Source organism: Typopeltis vanoorti, chromosome 21 (assembly GCF_054136105.1).
Source record: "Typopeltis vanoorti isolate ZY-2024b chromosome 21, IOZ_Tvanoo_1.0, whole genome shotgun sequence".
NCBI lineage: Eukaryota > Metazoa > Arthropoda > Arachnida > Uropygi > Thelyphonidae > Typopeltis > Typopeltis vanoorti.
Window position 1 is genome coordinate 28,063,989 of NC_143569.1, and position 23,249 is coordinate 28,087,237.

General features: G+C 34.0%; 1 protein-coding gene across 1 annotated transcript in view; it reads left to right on the forward strand.

The window, feature by feature from the left end:
- Window positions 1-23,249, forward strand: part of LOC150094687 (cell adhesion molecule Dscam1-like) — a 380,080-nt gene that overhangs the window by 209,852 nt on the left and 146,979 nt on the right. Inside the window, exons 10-11 of the mRNA XM_090411630.1 lie at window positions 2,372-2,491; window positions 18,027-18,215. Of these exons, the coding sequence (XP_090267756.1) occupies window positions 2,372-2,491; window positions 18,027-18,215 (309 nt within the window). The remainder of the gene's footprint in view (window positions 1-2,371; window positions 2,492-18,026; window positions 18,216-23,249) is intronic.

Genomic DNA, 23,249 nt, shown 5'->3' on the forward strand with positions numbered 1-23,249 from the left:
AGATTTATTAGATATATATATAACCTGAGTGAGTTAGGAGAAGAAGCAAGGAGTACGTGGACGTCAAAATAGGAGAAGAACAGATGAGCTATATGAGAAAGATAGCTCCAACCAACTTGCAATCCCAGTAGTTTTACGGTTCGGTTATGCTTGCGAAGATTTATTAGGCGAGTGTGGTAGTGCCACGCGGGGAAAAGACATCTATTCCGCATAAATAATTCATTAGGGATCGTTTTGTCGTCTAGAGGGAGCTCTTTTAACTTATTTTGACATTTCTTCGTAATGTTCGCAATGTTTAGTAATGTCTGATCATAGTTTGGATGCAAGTGTCGCCATCTTGCGACCTTTCTGATATTTCAGTTTAAATGTATTGTTCTTGACCTAATATTCATTTGATATTGAACTAAAAAAAAAGGAGGTAAGGAAAGGAAAATCACCTAAAGCTTTCATCATTTTTTTTTTCGATGAGGAAATAAATTTCATTTTCTTTTTATAGATAATTTATTTAATTCATTACGGACTAAATTCGTAAAAAAAAAAAAAGAACGAATATTGAATGAAATCAATATCTACAGTTCTTTCATAATATTCTGAATATTTCGCTTACTTTTCTTGGTAATTGTATATAAAGTGTCTAAACGCACATTAAGCACCATTTTATTAGTGCTGTTATTTAAGTCGATTAGTATATGTTGCAATTTTCAAGTAAAATTTTATTTTGTTTAATTTGAAATAAATCATTTTAATAAACTTTATTGAAATTATGTTCTTTTAATTTTCGCTTTCGTCTTCCATTTTGGATGTTCTTCATGGCGACATCAGCGCAGGCGATGGGCAGAATTATCACTGGATTTATATTGATAAAAGTCTCCTAATGGTCACTCGCTGCAGCCCGTGGGTTACGTCAAATAACGAACACAAAATAAATGCAACAGAAAACTCGAATCAACCATCACCCGACCATATAAAAACTATCTTTTTATATGGTCGGGTGCCTCGGTTGACTGTACTCAACTGCTATAGAGCGTAAACCAATATGGCACCGTCTACTAAAGTAAAAGAATAATAATTCAATTATAGTCGATGGGCGATCTTCAAAATCATCTTCAAGTAAGTTCGGGGATATCAAATCTCAAATCTCGATTTCAATCTTTCTATATCGTCTTGTACCTTACACGACACTTCCTACGTTCCCGCAAAGTTATGGAGTATTAACCCTTTTAGTTCCTCCTCTACGGATGACGCACACTCCTTATTGATTATATTTCTGTCCAGGAAAAGTTTTTACACCATTTCTATTAGTTTACCATCGCGCGCCGTGATTCATTCCCGCTTCCTGAAAGCTGTGGTGCCAAACATTCCAAGGGTAATGTGATTTCCCCGGAAGCCCACCTCAATAGAAGGTTTTTGGTATTCTGTCTGTTTGCACTTCCCTAATAAATTACAAATCCGCAGATATTGGGAATTCAATTTTCAATTTAATTTTCGGCTACGACTTTCTCTGACACATGCCACATCGTGAACGTCGCATTGCATACAGATCTGTCATCCCTCTCCACGCTGCTAGACAGGTGGGACGTGAGACGCATCGAAATCTCCCGTTTCGCATTTTTGAGTTGTTGTGGCGAAAGAGGGAAAAAAAAAAAAAAAGAAATTGCAAGTGTGTGTACAACACGCACGAGACACACGAGTTTGAAATATTCGAATGCACTTCTCGTGATTAGTTTTAGAACTGGAAGGTAATCCCTATTTTTATTCCAGCGGTAAGCCTTTGAGATTTGTTCCTAAATTAATGAATTGTGAAACGCGTTATTTTATTTCATTACCGTATATAAAAGCAATTTGGATACAGCCTGTCTACTTTATTGTTTCAAGGCTACGCTAATTGCTTAACAGATTAAATATTTATCCTTGTTTCGCTAGCAGCGTATTTGAATTTAGCGTGCCATCTTTTCCTAGATCGCACATTCTCTCTCTCATCTGGCTATTGATATTATTTTCCTCCTTTATATATTACTTCTCTTCTATCATTCTCATTATATATATATATATATATATATATATATATATATATTTATTGAGCTATTTGATCTTACCGAAATATAACATTATTTATTCTGGTCAAGCGATCTCAGATTTATCATCCACAGTGACTGAAAACATATTTGGATGCCTTACTGATTCAACCAATCACAATTCTTATTTATTCTCTTATTCTTTATTTCTATCTAATCATATTTTCAGTTCTTTGTTTTTTATTCCTTCATCATGTGTATTTATTTCCATCTTTCTATAACTCGATTGAAAATGTATCTATTGTCGGTAAACATTTTTTCTAATATCTTTCAACAATTGTTTTTTTTTCCTTTAGCCAGTCCTAAATGGATAAAACAACCCGAGGATACATCGGCTATTCTTGGATCGAAAATTATATTCTTGTGCCAAGCAGAAGGAATTCCAGATCCTGTACATCGATGGAAATATGCTTCAAGTACGTGTATATACAATTTCTCGACTTGCCATTTTTTTTATTCTTGAAAAATTGTTCTCATACTTAAGGATTATGACAGAAACAGAAGAGCACAAACATTTATGACATTATCAATGTCACATACTATAGAAATAAATAAGTAGAAGACTGCCATTAATCTATTTTAGAGTAAAAATAGATGGCAGTTGTTACACACCGAACAAACGAACTAAAAAACAAAAATAAGAGGAGAAACAAAAAAAAATTGTAGGTAGAATGCAAGCTAAGTATCTAATTCTGAAAAGCACTGAAGCTATAAAACTCGTTAGTTTATGCCATTTTATTATTTAATTCAATAACAGATAGGAAAACTACAGAAAATGTTTGTTTTCCATAACTCAATTTCACTAGTTTAGTCTTGCTTTTAGGAACTGCACTTGCGCAAGATTTAAACAATAAAGCTTGGGTTTCATTGTTGTACTTAATCACTTTTGAATTTTATTATGGTCTGCGAAATAACTGATTTGACTACGTGCAAAACATAAGCATTGTTAAATTCTATTGTTGATATTTAGCTTGCAAAACATAAGCATTGTTAAATGCCATTGTTACATACTTTGCTTGCAAAACATATACCATTGTTAAATTTTATTGTTAGATTCATCCACTTGACAACTGCGACAAATCCTACAATTTAGAAGATTCTTCGCAATAACCTGAGTAAATGCATGAAACTGAATCCGTATTCTTCACTGGAAATGCAATATATCATATCCCCTTCCCGCCCAGACCCTCACATTTCTCACCAATCCAACTGAAAACTCGCATTCTACAAAATTAAGTTGATTTTTAAAGAAATGAAAACCATTGTAATGAGGAAAACGGAAGAGTTCATTATTCATCTCAAATACCAAAAAATAAACTTCAAAAGTTTGAACGAAGTAAGTTTTTACGTGGATTTTTAAGGAAAAATCTCCGTTTTAAATTAGTGACATCCTTGTAACAATTAAGCTGTACAATAATTGAATATGGGGTTACGTTATCCAAGATTTCTCTACTTCATCTCTTGGCAGACACTTTACACACTGCAATGAGCAACTTTGTCTTAATGTAAGTTTTCAATTAGTTTCTGTTTGTTTTGTGTTTGCGGGTATTTGCCTTGCGTACTGCAAATGATAAATTGCTTCTAGAAACTTGTCTTAAAGAAACGGATTTCCTTCTTCATTTCTAATGATTATAAGATTGCAAACCGAGTTTGTTTTGGTTATCATTAAGTGGATCAATTTATCTTGTCGTAGCCATCGTGTTAGTGCAAGTTTGTAATTAAAACTAGGTCATTATAAAAATATTGGTCTGTTTGTTTGTAGTTACCAAAGCAAATGGATATACGAGGTTGCTCGGAAAATGATTTTAAAAGTACTGTAGGAAAACAAAGTACATTTAAAAACAATTAGGAAATATTTAAGTGTACCCTATATTGTTTGCAAAAACCATTACGAACAGGACTCCTCAAAATGCAATTTCAAAAATTCTATTAGAAATTTCATAAACCGGAAGTTACAACAACTCCAAAGTTTTAAAACCATGACCAGAAGTTAGACCGTTCGCCCAATAAGAATTAAACGTATATGCTAATAGTAGAAACTGCAACAATTAAAATTAAATAACAATTAAGTGTTTCTAAACTAGCTGAAAGTTAAAACAATTGCTTAAGCATTTGAAATTACAATAATTGCTTAATCAGTTGTTGAAACGGTTAGAGCGTTTGTAATTACAACAATTGTTAAAACATTTGAAATGATAACAATTGGCAGAGCATTTTAAATTACAAGTGTTAGCCATTATTGTAATTAGAATAAGAGCATTTGAAATGACAACAATTGTTAGAGCATTTTGTACTTACAATTATTAGAACATTTGAAATTACAACAATTTTTACCAATTATTGTAATTTGAATAAGAGCATTTCAAATGACAATTTTTGAGAATTTTGTACTTTCAATTGTTAGAGAATCAATTGTTATCAATTATTGTAATTTGAATAAGAGCATTCGCAATTACAACAATTGTTAGTAATTATTGTAAATAGAATAAGAACATTTGAATATACAATTGTTAGAGCATTTCAAATAACAATTTTAGAGCATTTTGTACTTTCAATTGTTAGAGCATTAATTGTTAGCAATTATTGTAATATGAATAAGAGCATTTGCTATTACAACAATTGTTAGCAATTGTTGTAATTAGGATAAGAGCATTTGACTATACAATTGTTAGAGCATTTGAAATGAAAATTTTAGAGCATTTTGTACTTACAATTATTAGAACATTTGAAATTACAACAATTGTTACCAATTATTGTAATTTGAATAAGAGCATTCGCAATTACAATTGTTAGCAACTATTGTAATTTGAATAAGAGCATTTGAAATGATGAGAATTGTTAAAGCATTTCAAATGACAATATAAGAGCATTTTGTACTTACAATTGTTAGAGCATTTGAAATTACAACAATTGTCAGCAATTATTGTAATTTGAATAAAATCATTTTGAAATGACAATAGTTAAAGCATTTTAAATGAGAATAGTAGAGCATTTTGTGCTTACAATTGTCAGAGCATTTGAAAATACAACTGTTAGAGCATTTTAAATTGCAATTGCTAAGTTAAACCAATTATTGATTAACCAAACTAACAGTAACAATTGTGAGGCATAACAATCGCAAATTTAAATTATTCAGAAGTTCATAAACAGACAACTACCATTCAATAAAAGAATCAATACTAATGGAAAGCCTTCAGAGTTCTGCATCATTGTCTTTAAAAGTTTTCTTCACATAATATTTTGAAATATGACACAACTCTGATTCTAGTTTCGAATTTTCTTAGGTTCTTTAGAAAAGCGAAAAACACTCGTTCCATTATACAAGTACGACTTAGATTTTGTCAGTTTTTACACCCGACCCTCGTTCCTTTTAGTATACTTGTGCAGATGCCAATAACAACTGCCTTAATGAAATATTATTGTCGAAGCTGTCAGCTCGAGTTTAGTTGAGCGCGTGATTCATTTTTGCCTGGCGATTTGACGTAGGAGATCAATGAGAAGTTGGCTGACATCCCGGAAGAAGATAAAACTAATAAAGAAGCCAGAATTAAGTTTCCGGGGACTGTCAGAGAAGACAGCATGGATCTGCAGAGTGCCGCTTCGCAGACTGCAATCAATTACCTTTACTGTATGCTAATTAACCAAGTAAAATTATTAAATAAGGTCAATTAATCACGTAGGTTTTATTACGCAGTTATATTGACTTTAAGTACCTTTCAAGGAGTAAAGGAATTGTATATTTTGAAACAGTGACAATATTTCGTTGCTAACATGGAAATGATTTAGAATACTAAGTTGGTATCCTAGCAAAACATGACAGTCAAAATAGAACAGTTTCTAAATTTAAATTATTATGTTTAGTCCTAACAAAAGGCACTCCGTTTTCGAAGAAATATTATACTTCACTAATTATACTAGCCCAGAAGCCCAATTATATTTTATATCACACATAAATAAATTAGGATTTTTACACCAGTTCCATTTACTTGGTATACACCATAAAGGCTATGTAAAAGATCAAAAAAGAATTCTGTGTATGTTTGAACAGCTATTCAGAATCATGTTATTCCGTTGAAATTTTAAAGTCTATATTTAGAATATCACTGTAATAGTCTGCAAATTATGCACACCGATTAAAATATAGGATATTTTAATCGGTATATATATATATATATATATATATATATATAGATCCAGCCATCATATTTTATAGTCAATCGAAAGTCAATAGAAAGGAACGTAATACGTTTCTCAAATTTAGCAGAGAGCGAAAATATAACATTCTACATATTTTCCTAAGCTCTATTTCCTATTTTAATATGTTTTTGTCCTAAATTCCTAAATTGAAGCAAATGGTTCTATATTTCAGTATATATATATATACACACACACACACACACACACACACACACACACACACACTCCCAAATTCTTCCTGAAACTTAACTGATACAGTGCCCATGCACGAAGAATTTGGAAGGATAGAAAGTCTTTTATCTAATCTGATCTTTCATCTGATCTTTCTCCACCTTTTCCTTGGGTTTCCTCTTGGTCTTTTCCCTTCAAATTTCATTTCGTACATTTTCCTTGGTATTATTTCCTAAGTTTATTCTCATGAGATGTCCAAACTACTTCAAGCAAGATTTCATATGCATTTTTTCAACACTTTTTAGTCCTAAACTATTCCTAATGTCGACATTTCTTATTCTAGCGTTTCTTGTTTTTGTCAATATTTTCCTTAAACCTTTAACTTCCATTGCTTGTATCGTATTTATATCTCTTTTTGTTAGTCTCTGTTGTATACTCAAAGCTGTAAAAAGTAATTTTCGTTAATCAAACGCTAACACTTAAGTGGGGACCTCGCTGTACCAAAGTGATCTACTTACACTGCTAAAATAAACGTCCGACCTAGTGAAAACCACCTCATTATCTAGAAAGCATATACTTCCCAGATACTTGAAGTTTTCACTAGGTTTCAAATATTGCCCATTGAGACACCATTAACGTTTACATTTCCGCTACCATTCCAAACCATGTTCTTACTCTTCCCACTATTAATATGTAATCCATAGTTCTGTCTCCCACTATTTCATTTGTCCAGTTTTTTTTTCTGAATGTTCCCGCTATAATACAAGTTTATATTACATTATAAAGTATATTGTTAAATATGTCTATATTCGTTTATTAACATCATACGTCTACAATATGGCTTTGTTTATCTATTACAGCGTCAATGGCATTATACATTTAATTTATCAGTAAATACACATGCGAATAATTACGAATTTATTTAATATTAATAATATTATGTGTATTAATAATGGCGATGAAATAAACTTTTAAATCAACATACGTTTAGATAACTATAAATAAACGAGAGTTACAGTTCCTTAGAAATAAAGATCATTTTTTTTTTTAATTTATGGAACAGAATAATTTGCGCATCCGTGATGATGAAACTACCATCTCCGATAAAAAAAATATACATTTTTGTAACTGTTCACATTTTTTCCATATCATATATCTCGAACAAGAATATACATGGATATTATTTTATGTTTGAGAGAGTGGAAAAAAATATTGGAATAAAAATCGCTGACATAAAAATCGGATGGCATTCCCCATTCTGAAGCAAAGGCCTCTCAGTGACCGGATCACTCAATGTGAACAGCAAGTTTTCTCTGCTCTCTGTCAACGCTTGATGTGCAGATAGTTTCGCGTGTGGTTTTGGGTGATAGTATTCGTCTGGTGTTGGAAAGATGATAAACGACTTTGCTTTTTCTTCCTTCTCATCCATCCGATGACATTTGACTGGCTTCTGTCTCAGTGAAAAGCCTCAGAGTTCTCTGATATAAGCGATCAACATTTCACACACGATTCTCCGGTGAGCTGTCATTTTTCAGGACCCGAAATAGTTCTTTTCTTTTAAAATTATTTCCCTGTTGTATATTATTTTTATATATGCAACTTTTTCACATTTATTTTCAGGATGGGGAAACTCGCGAAATTTTTTGCATTTTTTTTCATTTAGAATTTATTTCTTTGGTATCTTAAGATTAATATAAAAGTATTTCAATTGTCATTGTTGATAGATATAAATGGGTTGCCTTCTGGTGATTTATTTATCTAAGACTTTTGAAATATATACAACATAACCCGTCTAAAGTCGATATGCTAAGCATATCTCCTGGCCATCAGGCTGTGGTTTTAAATCCCGCTGTGGTCGTATATATTTGTGACTGTCTAAAATTCATCGCCCAGTGTGAGACCATCTCCCTGCTTATTGGAGGCCAGAAGTGGCTTAAAAAGTTCCATGTTCGGTCTCTAAAGCAGGATTTTTCAGATAACGTAAAAATATTTTAAAAAAATAATAACAAAAGAGTGTCAGCACACCCATAGTGCTTTTGTTCCATGAGTTTATAACAATTCATGGGATGGAATTTACGTCACAATTCTTAATCCCTAACAATAATTGCAAATAATATTCATTATAAGTTTTACGTATCCAATAACTATACTGGAAATGTAAATAAAAATACCACGTACGCTTTTTTTATTCACCAAAGAATAGGGGCGGTATTTTCTAACCCTATCTTAGTTTCTACTTGAGAAAAGGACACGTGTTACATTTAGCTACATTTTATTATGCTCTAAGTAAATTTTGTCATAACTTTAATTTTAAATTTGTTACATTTACAGCAGCGGGTCGAGGTGTCTATCACAGGATACAACATAGCATCATTAAGTAGCGAACACACTTAAAGATCTAGTCTTTAAGGAACGAGGCCACGCTCAGCTTGAGTGCGAACAGGAAGTCAGGTTTCTCTTACAATCGTGTGAATTGGACAATTCACAATATTTATCTCATATTCAAGTTCTTTAAGTTGCTTTTGTGTGTCGAAAAAAACGACAGAGAATCAAATCTATTATGTACTGTACATTGAAATGAAGAGACTGAGGTGATCATGAAAAAGGGTCTCCCTGACCAAGCTTGCGTTCAGGTGAAAGAGTATCCAAATGACATCGTAAAGCCGACTACAAAACCGCAACTACGCCAACGCCATCTACCTCCCACTATCATCACTAGTATTTTTACAGACAATATTACCGTGATTATGACAGCTGGAGGTAGATGGCGTTGGTGTAGTTGGTGGATTGAGTGGTGGGGACAGAGAGTTGTAGAGTGCGTGCCCTCCCTAGATGAGTCTTTGGACTCCCTGAAGGTGTCAAGTAATAATAATAATAATAATAATAATGTTTCCGTGTGTGATCGTTTAGACAAGAAATTTATCTCAAAAGGCTGTCTCTAAGAATTATAACATCTCACATTAATGGTGGACAAAAACTGTTGATGTGCTTGAATTCCATCTGTATTCTTGTCTGTCCAGATGAGTACATTGTTGCTATCAACTAGATCGTCTGTTTCTAACTTGATCACATATGTAAACGGAACGACTCATACAAGTGAAATCAAAATGTGCTGAAGATCCCACTGGCAAAACTATCTTCGTTCAAATTATCAGATAATCATTGGATTTCAATCGTTATAACTCTTGTACATTGGATGCAATTTCTACTCACATTCGCGAGGCTATATATCCTTATGACTAATAGTTAGAGCATGCACGGTGGCTGAAGTGAGCACTAAAGTGTACATCCTTGGGCAATTCACAATAATACACTCCAGTCCAGCAGGTGGAGTGTTTGTAGCTCTTAAACAATGTGCTCTTATGTAAATTAATTACTGCATAGTAATTAATTATTTTTTACAGTGGCAACTGTGTAGATCACGATGCTTGTAACCCTCTGATTATCATACAATTAAAGGAAAGTAGAAAAATCAACAATAAAGAAAAATGATCAAATAGTGATTTTCTTCAAAATGATGATTTGCTGCAAAGCAAACCATTTTTAAATTTATCATAAAGTGCATGAAAGTAAAATGATGTAATAACTATTAATTTTACTATGAAAGATTCGACGAAGTTGGTAAAGATTCTTCAAAGACAGGAAGCAAAACTAGAAATGTGATGCATGTAAATTTTCTCACCAATTTTAGGAAGCAAAATGAAACAAAAGAAAAACTTAAGAGCGTGATTTTTATATGTTAGTACTAACTGCTAGTGATTACAACACATATGGACAATTAACTGCCTTTGTTAATAAATAAATGGTTTAAATAAATACAATAATGAAAACAGCTGAGAATGTCAACCTATACTTGGAGTATTACAAGTACATCATAATTGCTATTTATAGAGTTTACTATTACACTATGACCTCGAGGCAAGAACTGGACATCATTTTAAAAGATATTCATAATGAGAATATTATCTTAAGCGGTGATATTAATATTTACTTGCTAGGAAGCAGTCATCAAAGAACTAACATTTATTAGGCTTAAATACTAACAACAATCGTTTGATTTAAATGAAGAAAACGCTTCAGCAACAAATTAATAATTACTTGGTTATAACAATGGATCTCGTGTAAATAATGCAAATATTGCATTCATGAACAATGCTACTAAAAATAATGAAGAATTCTACTTTTTTTATATTATTGAGAAGTAGTCATAATCTGAGATGGTTCTACTGTGTGGGACTCGCTCTCAATGTTACAGAAATTAAATTTGCAATATTTAAATTCAGAAGTGAATCTACTTTTGAATTTAAAATGAAATTTACTTTCTGTAGCACTAACAGAAATTTTATCTAGCTAGAGAATGATAACTTCAACTAAAAACTCAGAATTACAAATGCACCAGAAAATAGTAAGTTTAATGTTAGATAAATTAATTGATTTAAAAAAGTTATTAAATATAATAGTGTAAAAATATTATATATTCTATAATTAAAGATTTTTCTAAAATTCTAAATTTTGAGTTCAGAGAAGATGAAAAAAATCAATACACCACTTTTAATTATTAATAATCAAATTGAAATATTGCGATGAATAATGAATTTGTATTATATTATATAAAATATTCAAGTGTTTCTAACATATTAGCTGTTTACAAAATAAACTGGATGAGATGAAATGTTTAGCATCGAGCAAGTTAAAAGTATGAAATAAGTGCTTCTGTAATTCTGAAAACTCTAAAATAAATAATGCATAAACACTGCACCTCTCTGGAGCTAAAGATTTTTAATCATCTACCTCTTGTAATATAATAGGAAAAGAAATCAATCCTTCCGAGTGCATATAGGAATTTAATCAGAGATCTCTTGAACCTCATACTTACAGTATGCTTAAAATAAATTTGTATGCGTGCAGAAATGAGCACACGCCATGAAAAAATAGGCTAAAGCCTATATAACTTAAATACCAACAATAATCGTTTGGTTTAAATAAAGAAAACGCTTTGGCAAAAAAAAAAAAAAACTTATATTCAATGGAAATTCTAAAACAGTATATGCAGTTGTTATATAGGCTAAATCCAAAATAAGAACTGCATATACTGTTTCTTTTTGTTGTTCATCGTTATTTCTTTGCATGCTACACTACTTTGCTGTATCTCTGTAGATTATTATACATTTTGTAAACCGGGTAAAATGTCGACCACGAGTATGCATACAATACGTTAAATACTTTGAAATTGTAACCTGAAATATAGGGGGAAGCAAAACATTTCGATTCCTTCAGCACTTATAATATAATATAGGATGTCCATAAAACTGCTTAGTTAGGTATTCTATATTTGACTATAATATTTGGTCTACGTTGGAAAGTAGTTAAAGTTTTGCTTAATTTACTATAAAATCAAATCAAGTTTCTGTATTCTACACTCCAGTTTAAGAAATAATCATAAAACTCGATGTCAAGCCAAAGTACTCTCCAGTCACGTGTTTCTGTATAGAGGTATGCACGTGTAAACTATGCGAGATGATACAAAGGCTGACACAGTTTCCTCCCCACCCCCTTTTGGTATGATAAGTTCACCTACGAAATTTACTGGTAGAGTTTCGTTATATTCTAGATATGCGATGTAGCCTAAGAAGACAATTTCAGTAATGATTCCTTGAGTTCTTAAAAAAAAAAGGGGGGGGGGACGTTATATCAACATGAGTTTAATTTCTAATCGGTATGGAAATATGCAAATTATAAGAAGGAAAAAACTACAATATCGTTACATGTTTATTTTGGAATCGGAAACTATGAAGTGTTTGATATGGAACTTATTTTTTAACTTAAGAATAAGTTTGAAAATCAACTGCTTTCAGAGATTAATAACAATTGTGTATTAGCAATATGCTTACTAATAACTAGGGGACGAATACATTGGACGAGAGGGATGCATATACAGTGGTATGTTTAGATTTTGCAAAGCCTTTCGATAAATTGCCACACGACAATCTAGTAGTTAAATTGGAACAGATGGGGTTGGATATACTAGATCGGTGAGTTGAATTGGAGATTGGCTGCCACATATGTATAGCAGTTTGTGTACGGAGGAGTGATATCCCAGAAGAGGAAAGTTACTAGTGGTGTGCCCCCTAGGGTCTGTTTCGGGGCCATTGTGTTTAATTTGTATGTAAATGACACTGGAAGGCGCTTAAATGGTGATATACAGTTGTTTGTAGATGACACAAAGCTGGGAGGCGTTATGACAAGTAGAGCCAGATGTTGTAGCTTTGCAAGAGGTCCTACGAGTAAATAGGTCGTCTGTCTGGATGGGTGAGTGTTTAGGGGATGTCAGTTTAATTTTGGAAGGCGTGGGGTTTAAGATTTGGGAAGCAAAGATGGGATGCAGAGAATAGAATTGGTGGGGATATTTTTGAAGTGGTAGAGATTAAATATCTGGGGTGGATAGTGACTTGAAATTTCATGGACATTTTTTTTAATTGGATTACGTGAATGATGCGGAGAACACTGACACGTAGAAGTTAGGATGTTTTGATTGTACAAAGGCTTTGATCAGACCGCATATGGATTTCTATGCACAAAATGAAGTATGTTATTCTTATGGATTTTCAGGATATGACTCTTGAACATACCACCTATAAAAGAGTGCCCAGTCAACCTGACAGTGTCCCCACATCCAGTCATGATTCACTAAGCCGATATCTGGTCTCTGGAATATAAGGACAGAGCGAGAGAATGCAAATTACAGAGCATAGTAGATAGAAGGAAGACGGAATAATGATCGGCACGTATAAGTTGGTAATTACCAGATTAGCTTGTATGAAATTTTTCATAGAATGTCTGGAGACAGGGGGAGAACAAGAGGCCATCCCTGGAAGCCGCATAAGGAGAGTGTGAGCAAGGGGTGGAGTATATTTTAGTGGTGGGTGATTGGAATACATTGCCGGAGGGTGTGGTGAGTGCACAGACAGTAAATGGATTTAAGTCAGGTATGATGAGCTGTGCATGTGAGAGCTGAATCTCCTGCGATGAGTCTCTTGACTCCATTGAGGTCTAATAATAATATCAGTAAAGTTCTCATAACGGTTGCGCATGAGCAAACCGTCTGTTTTCTTGACTCCCAGGTTCATCGCGTTGTAATAGTGTTTACGGTCTGCTTCCTATCATTGGTTAGTCATTTTGAATGTAGTCTGCATCGTGAGTCTAGTGCATCCCTATTGTTAACCTTCTACGCATTTATTACAGCTTTGATGGGAACACAGGCGCTTCAATCTAAAAGAGATCTGGCTAGTTAAAGCTACGGAGTTTCTCTGGAAAACCATCGGTGGAGATAGTGACGGTTCAAATAACAGAAAAACATGCCGGTAATAAATTACATGTAGTCCTGTCATTCGGGAAATACATACAGCATCAATTCTATAAAGAAATGCCCCCCCCCCAAAAAAAGGTTGGTAATTCATTTTTTAAAACAGTAAGGCATTTCTTCACCGTAACGAACTCTGATCATGATCAGATGTACATACAGATTTATGCAACAGTTTGAATTAATTTAAACTGCTGTATAAGGCAGGAAAGTGTATCTGCGCACATTGATATTCAATGAGCATCCAATGGAGTAAAAAAGAGTCTTCAAGAAGTTATGTACTTCTTGCAAATGGTAAAACTTTCTTTTTGCTTACGTAACAGTCATAAACACACACACGGTGTGAGAAATTTCTAAACTACTGGCTAGAATTAGACTACGATACTTTGACAGTGAGGATTGTTCTTGGCAGAATCAATCCAGTAGTCCAACAGCTTTCTTCATGGACATCCTGGAAATTTCTTAATCACTACCTGAATTGCTCAAACAATGAACGAGTAATTCTCTATAAATTATAGAGAAAATTTTAACAATCAACAATGGTATAACAAACAAACAAAAAAAGAACAAGGTGATTGTTAATGTTACATAATATCATGTTGTTTTCATGGCGAACGCTTGCTAGGAATACGATGAGATATGTGCACTATTATGTATAGGAACCGATCAAAAGCATATTTAACTGATTATCTGGGTATTAAGCGAATGTTCACCCAAGGATAAAAAGTTGGAATGGGTGATTCAGGATCCAAATGTTTGACGATACCGAAAACACCGATCCATCAATTAACCATTATTTAAATAATGATTAATTGATGGATCATTGTTTAAATGAGACGTAAGTCACAGATCGGTGTGCGTGTGATCATGAAATATAAAATAAAGCGTTGATATTTTCTAAAAACGCCAAAGAAAGATTGGTAATCACAAACATTTATTTTAAGGGTCATAGCTTCTGAAAAACAAATCGCCAAAGAACGTTACCGATAATTGAAGTTTAATGTATTTGACCAGTTTGAAAAGCAATTGAAAAGTAAGGAGATTTTTGTACGACATCGATGATTTTCAAAGAGAAAAATTATCTATGAATGGCAATAATACTTGATTACAGGCGGAAGTAGAAGTTTGCTAAAAGTTCTTCCATTTAAGATGATATAAGACGCACGAGAAGGGAAAAAGTTTATTAGCTTTCAAACAAAAAGAGAAGAAATCACATAAAAAAGCATTTAATGCGTGGAGTAATCGGATGCATGGATTTAAACTATTACGTTATGACAGATGTAACACATTTCGGACGATGCGAAATTTTATGGTAAACTGTAAAGATTTAACTTCACAAAATGCTTTAAAATTCCATATTAATATTAAAATATTTATTAAACCTGTTTGACTGTAATTACTTTTCAACAAGAAAAAAATCGCAGTAATGGTTTATAATTTATTGAGCATTTAACTACAAGCTGACCTCTGGTTAGCCGATTGGAATTCGTAGCCATTATCCAATCAACAGACTGTGGATTGGAATACCACAGGTGGACGTGGATGTTTCATCAATGACTTTAGGTGGAAGGTGAATTGCATTCCTCGATGTGAGAATATTTTACCCTACTTATTGAAGTCGATGGAAAAAGATCCATGTTTCGGTATCTTCTCTAGAGATTGATTCCCCGATTATTTAACTGTTAATCCAATCAGGTTGGCTTACAATCCTAATTGGTAAGTGATACAAAAATGAATTCGAATTTTTTTATATGAAACAATGGGATGAGAATGTTTTTTTTCTATGTTTCTGAAACCTTTAATTTACTGAATATTAACAGTATGATTTTATATAAATGTAATCTTTTTTATTTACTTTCCAAAGAGGTTTTCAGAATTGAAATGGATATGAAATAATAAGAGGTTTTAACATCGTTAATTATATTATTTAATTGTTAATGTCATTACGCTATTAGTCGGCCGAGTGGTTAGCGTATCGGCACTCCAGCCAAGAGGCTACGGGTTCGAATCCCGCCTACGCATGGATGTTTGTGATAATCCTACTCTTTTGGAAAAGACATCTGCGATCCTACCTTCTTCTAGCAGAAGACTTCACGACCAAAATCCCAAGAGATACGGGAATGACCATACGGCGTTAAAATGACGTCACATGTGAATAACGTCTATTGATTATTGTCAAGAGAATTATACTTATCACCAATCCTGTTTTATTAAACCAGATTCATCACTGAATAAAGAAAATTAATTCTATACAGAAAGTTTCATTGACGTGTGCTTTGAAATGGTCAACAGAAATTCTATAATAATAATAATGACACGAACTATCTTATATTATTAATTATTCTCCAATTTAGTTCGACTCTTGAAAATGATAGTACAATGTGTACCGAAAGAGTCCTTGAAGAATTACATTATTTCACAGAGACTGCAGTTCACGACGCCGCTTCTTTTGTGTGGAGAGGGGGGGAGTAACTGAGGAGTAAGATTCAGTGAAACAACCCGCATACTCCAGATCAACTGAAGCAGAACATCGAAGATTGTGTTTGCGCAATGCATAAACTGCTCTTCTTCAGGGTCGATGGAAACGCGGACAAAACATAATTCATGTTTGCAAGCGCCAGACAGGCTTTTAAGAAGATTTCGGAATATACATAGATAAGAAAACACACAAAGAAAGATATTCTTAAATGATGATATACTCGTACGAAGAGCGAAGAAAATGTAAATATTCGGACGCTGTTGTATTCATGGATGCCCACTAATTCCGTGTATGCACGGGGCAGTTTAAGAATGTTCATCCTTATATAATTAATTAATCTCTAGCGTTTTACAATATGGAATGGATTTTAACGTGAGCTCCCTGTGTATGTGTGTGCGTGCCTTCAATTTTAAATGGATTTTAGCAAATTTTTCATTACCTTACATGAGATTTAATATGCATATATGTGGTTTTAACGCCCCCCCTTTTTTTTTGTTTTGCTCAGCGAGTACTGTTAATTAAATTTTAAATTACAGTTCAACCATTTTATTCTCAATTTCCGACTTCTGATAATGACCCCAATGAGTCATATATTAACAACGTTTATTGGGTTTCGTGGTCCGTCATGTTACCATTCTTTATGCTAAAGGCATCTCTGAAGAAATAGTCAAACTACTTGGATCGTTTGGCGTACAGGTTTCATTTTGGGCATGTTAACATGATTTCTGATTTTTAGGCTTTGCAAAAATTAAAATTCCGTCTCTAGCCCGCCCTCAAGTTTATCAAATTCCGTTCCACTATGGGATATCACATTCTGTCTAAACTGGTAGATCGGCGGCTGTTCATCCTGATAAACGCATCGATTATATTAAATTTCATGCGCCAGAAAAGACTTGCAGAACATCTCGTCTCGAACAAACATCTAGTCTGTTGGAAGAAGATTAACGTCCTTCACGGAACATTTATACAAAGAAAGGTTGTGAAACCTTGCTTCACTGTCCAAATCACAACAGAAATCGTCTCCAATTATCCCTATTATGGGAAATATTTCTTCTCCATACATTCCGTAGTCAATAAGGTTTTTTAATTAATTCTTTGTCTCTTGTTTATATTTGCATAAGTTAGGATCTTAATTTATTTTAAACCATGTCACATTGTATCGTGTAATGTACAATATCTCGTGACTGAGATCCATTACACGATATGCGCTTTCGTTGTTTTTCCAGTTTTCTCTTTTATTTGTTTCATTTGGAAGTCAGATGTTCTAGGAGGGGAAAAATGGAGTCTAACGTAAGTAATAAACGATTTCTACGTTTTACTTTATTACTAAGATGCCATCATGCCTTGTTTAATCAATTTTATGACTATCCATTTAGCGTTTTTTTTTCCCTTTATGGGTGTCAATTATTTAAGAATTAAGTATCCAAGCGAACGACATTTAGAGTTCAAACAACCAAATTTGATTCTGATCATTTTTATGAAGAGAAGAGAAGAAATAAAATTCTCTCAGAATAAACTTCCTTTTAAAATGTGAAAAACGAAAAAAAAAAAAAGTTTAATAAAGAAATATCTTTCCATAAAATATTAATTTTCTTTCGACCATCAGGTGGCGTTACGATCATTCAAGTCGTTTAAGACTACGTTTAATAAGAATGTGCCAATCGAAATTTATCGCCTCGTATGATTCCCAACGGTCAAATTTTCAAACTATTTCTGATATTATTTTTATTTTTACACTCCACAGATCCTGGAACATCTCCATCTGGTCCTGCCGACTTCCGAAGTATTGTGAGCAGTTCCCACATGTACGTACTGGAGAATGGATCGCTGGTGATTACGGATGCGGAAAAGTCGGACGAGGGATTCTATCTGTGCGAGGCAAGCAATGCAATCGGCACCTCACTATCATCTGTAGTACATCTAACAGTGAATGGTGAGTTTGGGCATGTTGCGTGTGTGCGCGCGAGTGTGTGTGTGTGTATATGGAGGAGATTAATAGGACCTCCCGTTAATATCGGTCCGGGTAATTAATCTCTAATTTATGACACCATCGGCGTCCGTGTAAATGAGTTTTGCTGGTTGGAGTCGCTGCTCTAGACCTTCCGTAATTATCGGGTTTACACGAGAGCCTCTGCCCCCTCTCGTAATGGCGTTTTAATTTGCTTCTTACGCCTGTTTTCAGTTGCACGCCCGTTCAGCGCTTGATCGGCGTTCCCTTTGTCGGCTAGGAAAAATAAAGATTAATACATACACGCGCCAACGGCAATCCTTCCCACCCATCCCCTGACCCCCCCCTCTTTTCGGTTTTAATATGGGTGGTTTCTCTGACCGCATATTAAGAGGAAATTAACACTGGGCCGTCTTTACTAAAGAATGCTAATTGTTCAAAGATCGACTACAAAACTTTGTCAATCGGATTTAAGTTTCGGGATATTTCCATAGGGATCGCAAATATGCCTTCGATTTTAATAACAGTTTTTATTATTCATGACCTGCTTCCTCTTGTTGCTGCTGGCATTTCGGGTAATTATGGCTATGTTGCTAGCTAAAGTAGCGAACAACCATTATTTGTACAAAAATAAAACAGACAGAAAATAATACGTACACTAAGAGATTTTTCTCTCTATATTTTTAAAATATATGATTTTTTTCTTAGAAACAGCAATGTATCTTTTATTATACTTAAAATATTTAAATTAATATTATATATTTTGAAACTTTTATAAAAATAATAAAATATATATTACATACCTTTAAATTTTTTAGATCATCATATTAAACTTGAATGATTGTAAATTCTGTACGTTTTAGTGATAGTGGTTAGTAAATTATGCATTTGTAAACGGGAAGTGATTTAAATACATTTGAAATGGTGTCTATTTGTTTCAAAGATGAAAAATGAACAGAAAATCGACCATAATTTACACTTCAATGTTAAAACAATGAACTGAGTAAAAATTACTGACAAAAAACTAGTAGAATGAATGAAGATTAGAACATCCCACCCGTTCTAGTTTACACTTCTCGTTATTAGACGAAGGTCAGCAATATTTCTCAAAAAAAAAAAAACCTTACTGACAGCCGTCTATTAAATTTCATCAACAACTCACTCATACTTCCATCAACGTAACCCAGGTGTTTATCTCGGGTACTGGGCGCGATTGTACATCAATCACTTATTGTAGACATATGAGATCAGCCTTGACAGCTTCAAAATGTGGAAGTTATCGATTCAACGTTCTGGAACATAATTTACTAATTTTAACCCACATTAACAGCGGCCCGAGTTAATAATCTTACTGCCAATAGGGGGCGCTTCTCACTCTTCACTTAAAGTTAATCATAATCTTTTCTTTACTCTGCGGACTCGATCTATCACGCTGATATCAGTCAGACAAAATCGATTCGAGCTTTTTTTTTTTTTTCCAACTCGATTACGAGTTTTAAATTTTTTATTTAGTTAAAAATGTGTGCATTTTTATTTCATCTAACTTTATTTTAAAATATTTAAATATTATAAAGAGATTTTAGGAAGGGGTATTTCGAACCAGCTTGATGTCATTTTGCTGAATCTCTGTTACTACCTTTATTCAAATATATTCATAATTTTATCTTGTTTTTACTCCCTCCCTTCCAATCTTCAAAATCCGTGAACTTCTGCTTAAGACAGGAGCGCCCCCTAGTAGCTCCGTGTTCTATTTATCGTCGTTTATGCCTTATTAATGTTCTAATGGATCAGAACGGGGCGACAAGAAGTGTTTCCCCTTAATGACCCTCCAAGGACATAAGACGTGGTTTTTCTATCACTCGTAAAAACGTGCTGAGCATTGCACTGCGTACACCCTGATAATGATGGACCTGAATATGAATGACTTCTAGAGCAACGATAATATTTTTTTCCCTTTTAGTTTATTTCTGTCTGCCACAAAGCGCCGACTTAGAGAAGACCGTTTGGACGAAATTATTCAAGATAGCACAAGACACGAGGATAATCCAACGAAGATTTCGACCATCGTAAAGATGCATGGGATAACGAGTAAGCTCTTCTTAGCGGTGATAAATTCAGTCGTTTTGTTGGCAAAGATTAGTTTCACGTTTCTAAGATAAATGACTGTTTTAGTCAAATATTTTCATTGCTGTTTGTCTGCGTGACTGACTTAAGAGTTAGCTATCAGCGCTGCTTTGTACTTAACAACGAAAATTAACTTACGAAAGTTAATTAGCTATATTAAGTGATCAACTTTCCTAACTTTACTTTTTTATTGTTAATTCTGGAAAATTAACTATAGATTAACTAATAATCATAAATATCAGTAACTATCCATTGACGATTTCTAATAACTGAAATGCAGATGATCTGCATCTGTTGAGCATGCGCGATATTGAGGAGAGGAGAGGAATAATTTAACTATGATTATGAATATACCAAAGCGAACCTACACGTGTAGGTAGTGCATCTAGTGTGATGCTTATCTCTTTTGTTCTACTGATTATCTACTCTATAGTTCATCTGTCGTTTGAATTTTTCCTGGCACTAAGTTAGTCGGTCTCCAGATGTTATCATGTGATTGGCAGAAATCAGGCATTTGTTAATTAGTTCATACAACTGCCATCATAAATGGACTGATATATCCACGTGTAAGGCCAACAAAATATAACAAGAGTCACAAGTAAAAGGAATTCTCTGGACAGATAAAAGATTGATACTAAGATGGTTCCTTCAGACAGATGCTATTAATAGTAGCTAAACTGTTAACTTTATTACATAACGAATAAGTGAATGTGTTCGTAACAAAAGATTGGAATCTACTCTGTCATGATAAGATTTTGACAATAATTACATTAACATAACGTTGAATACGAGAGTTTTGATGCATTGCTCTGGAAAACAACAATGTTAATACTTTGAATATTAAAACTCTATCGTTTTTACTTTCTCAAGAATAGGGCCCTGAAGGAAAATGTAGACTAGTAAATGTGATACTATTTCCCATTCTAAATAATCTTTTACCCTCTTTCTAAAAGTCACAGAGTCAAAAATAACTATTGGATAATATGAATATTGGCTCCCACACAACATTAGATCCTTATCAAGCTGCATTGATAGTGTGGCCAAGAAATACTGCTGTTGTATTTATCGGATAAGCAAAACAAGAAGAGAGGATGGAACATGCACTTTTGACGTGGCTCTTCAGCAGTTAGCTGCTGAAGATCCATTCACATGTGAATTACGATTTCAAAATTTCGAATGTTATAAGAGGTTTTCAGAGCAGCCATTTATTTTATGCATGACCAATCCTTTACTCACAGCTTTCATTATTCGATGAAGCTTGACACGGAAGTTTCATGTCTACACACACAAACAAGATTCCGTTAATCTTACGAGAGATTTATTAGAGGAGGTATCGAACAAGAGAACCGAACTCGTCTCTTTTTCTGTGATTAGATTGTGACTTTGCATTCAAAAAAGTTTTTTTTAAAAAGAACGAAAGAATAATTATCGCAAATGAGATTTGTATTTGATCAAACCTACATTATTAACGGTAAACAATTTTTGATTATCTCAGAATGAAAAAAAGTTCAAACATATTAAATTAATGTTTGGTCTTTTAGAACATGTTTCTGAATTATTTTACCCCTTAGTCCACTACCCTAATGAGCTACATGGGTGGTGGAATTATCAAGAAGTTGCATTTGAATGCTTGAGTATGTCATGAGCCCATCATCTTCCTAGTATAACATCGGAACTGCTCTATCCAAGATAATCGTTTGCACCAATCTTGACATTGAATCCACTGGACCACGGGAAGTGTGAGGTATTCTGGACCAACTAACGGAATAAGGTCAGCGATAGAGGGAGAGAAGGAGGGGGATCCAGATTTGAATCCCATGAAACATCCCATAGATGTTTCATGGGATTCAAATCTGGAGAAACAAGCCGCCAATAAAGAACATGAAATTCTTGGATTTGCTTTTAGAACATGCTGGAACAATGGGAGTCTTGTAACAGGGAGAGATGTCCTCCTAAAATAGTTGAGATCCATCGGGCCACATTGCCGCCAAGTAATGCACTACCTTGTCTGACACACTTCCCAAATAAAACTTAGAGGTCCAAGTGTGTCAAATGGGGATGAAAGGACACAGAGATGTCCATGAAAACAATCTCCATACCAGTTTCCTGTCAACCCTACAGTCTGGTTGACACCGTAAACAGGCCTGGGTGCTTATAATGTTTTAGCTTATGAGTAGTATATATTTAACCAAATCTGTATATACGCAGTCAAGTGAAAATATTATAAACTCCCCCCGTTATTTTACAATCGGTCTTATCACTTCGCCAGATGGCATTCATATCACTATAAAAGGCCATTATACATCACTGAAGATATGTGAACTGTTCTTCCCAAGTTGCTGATCAACATGGACACGGGACGCCGCTATCAGCAGAACTTCGAAGAAGGAATGGTTGTAGGATACAGTTTGAAGGATGGCATTGTCCAGGAAATTGCCATATTTTAGGTTGTTCCTGGAGTTCTGTAGTTAAGGTGTTCCAAGAGTGCACGGATACTTGGAAGAACAGAAATCATCAGACCTGTGATGAGCACCCATGATTCATCACATGCTCTTGTTGAATGCAAGCTATCTTATTCTGTCAAACCACAAACTGTGGAAAGATTAATCAGGAATTTAACCAGGGGACGAATGGCAGTGTTCCAAAGACCACAATCCTGCGTGTCTTCCTCCGAAGTAGACGTAACAAGACACAACTATTCATGTTTTCGTCTAATCATCGACAATTATGTGTACATTTTGCATCTAAGAGACGTCATTAGATACTAAAGAGTGGAAAAAGTTACTTTTTCTGATGAACCTCGTTTACGGCTGGGCCGTGTTGAAAATGAGTGGAGGGTTATGCGAAAACCTGGGAGAAGACTCACCCCGATATTACGGTACAGCAGAAATTGGC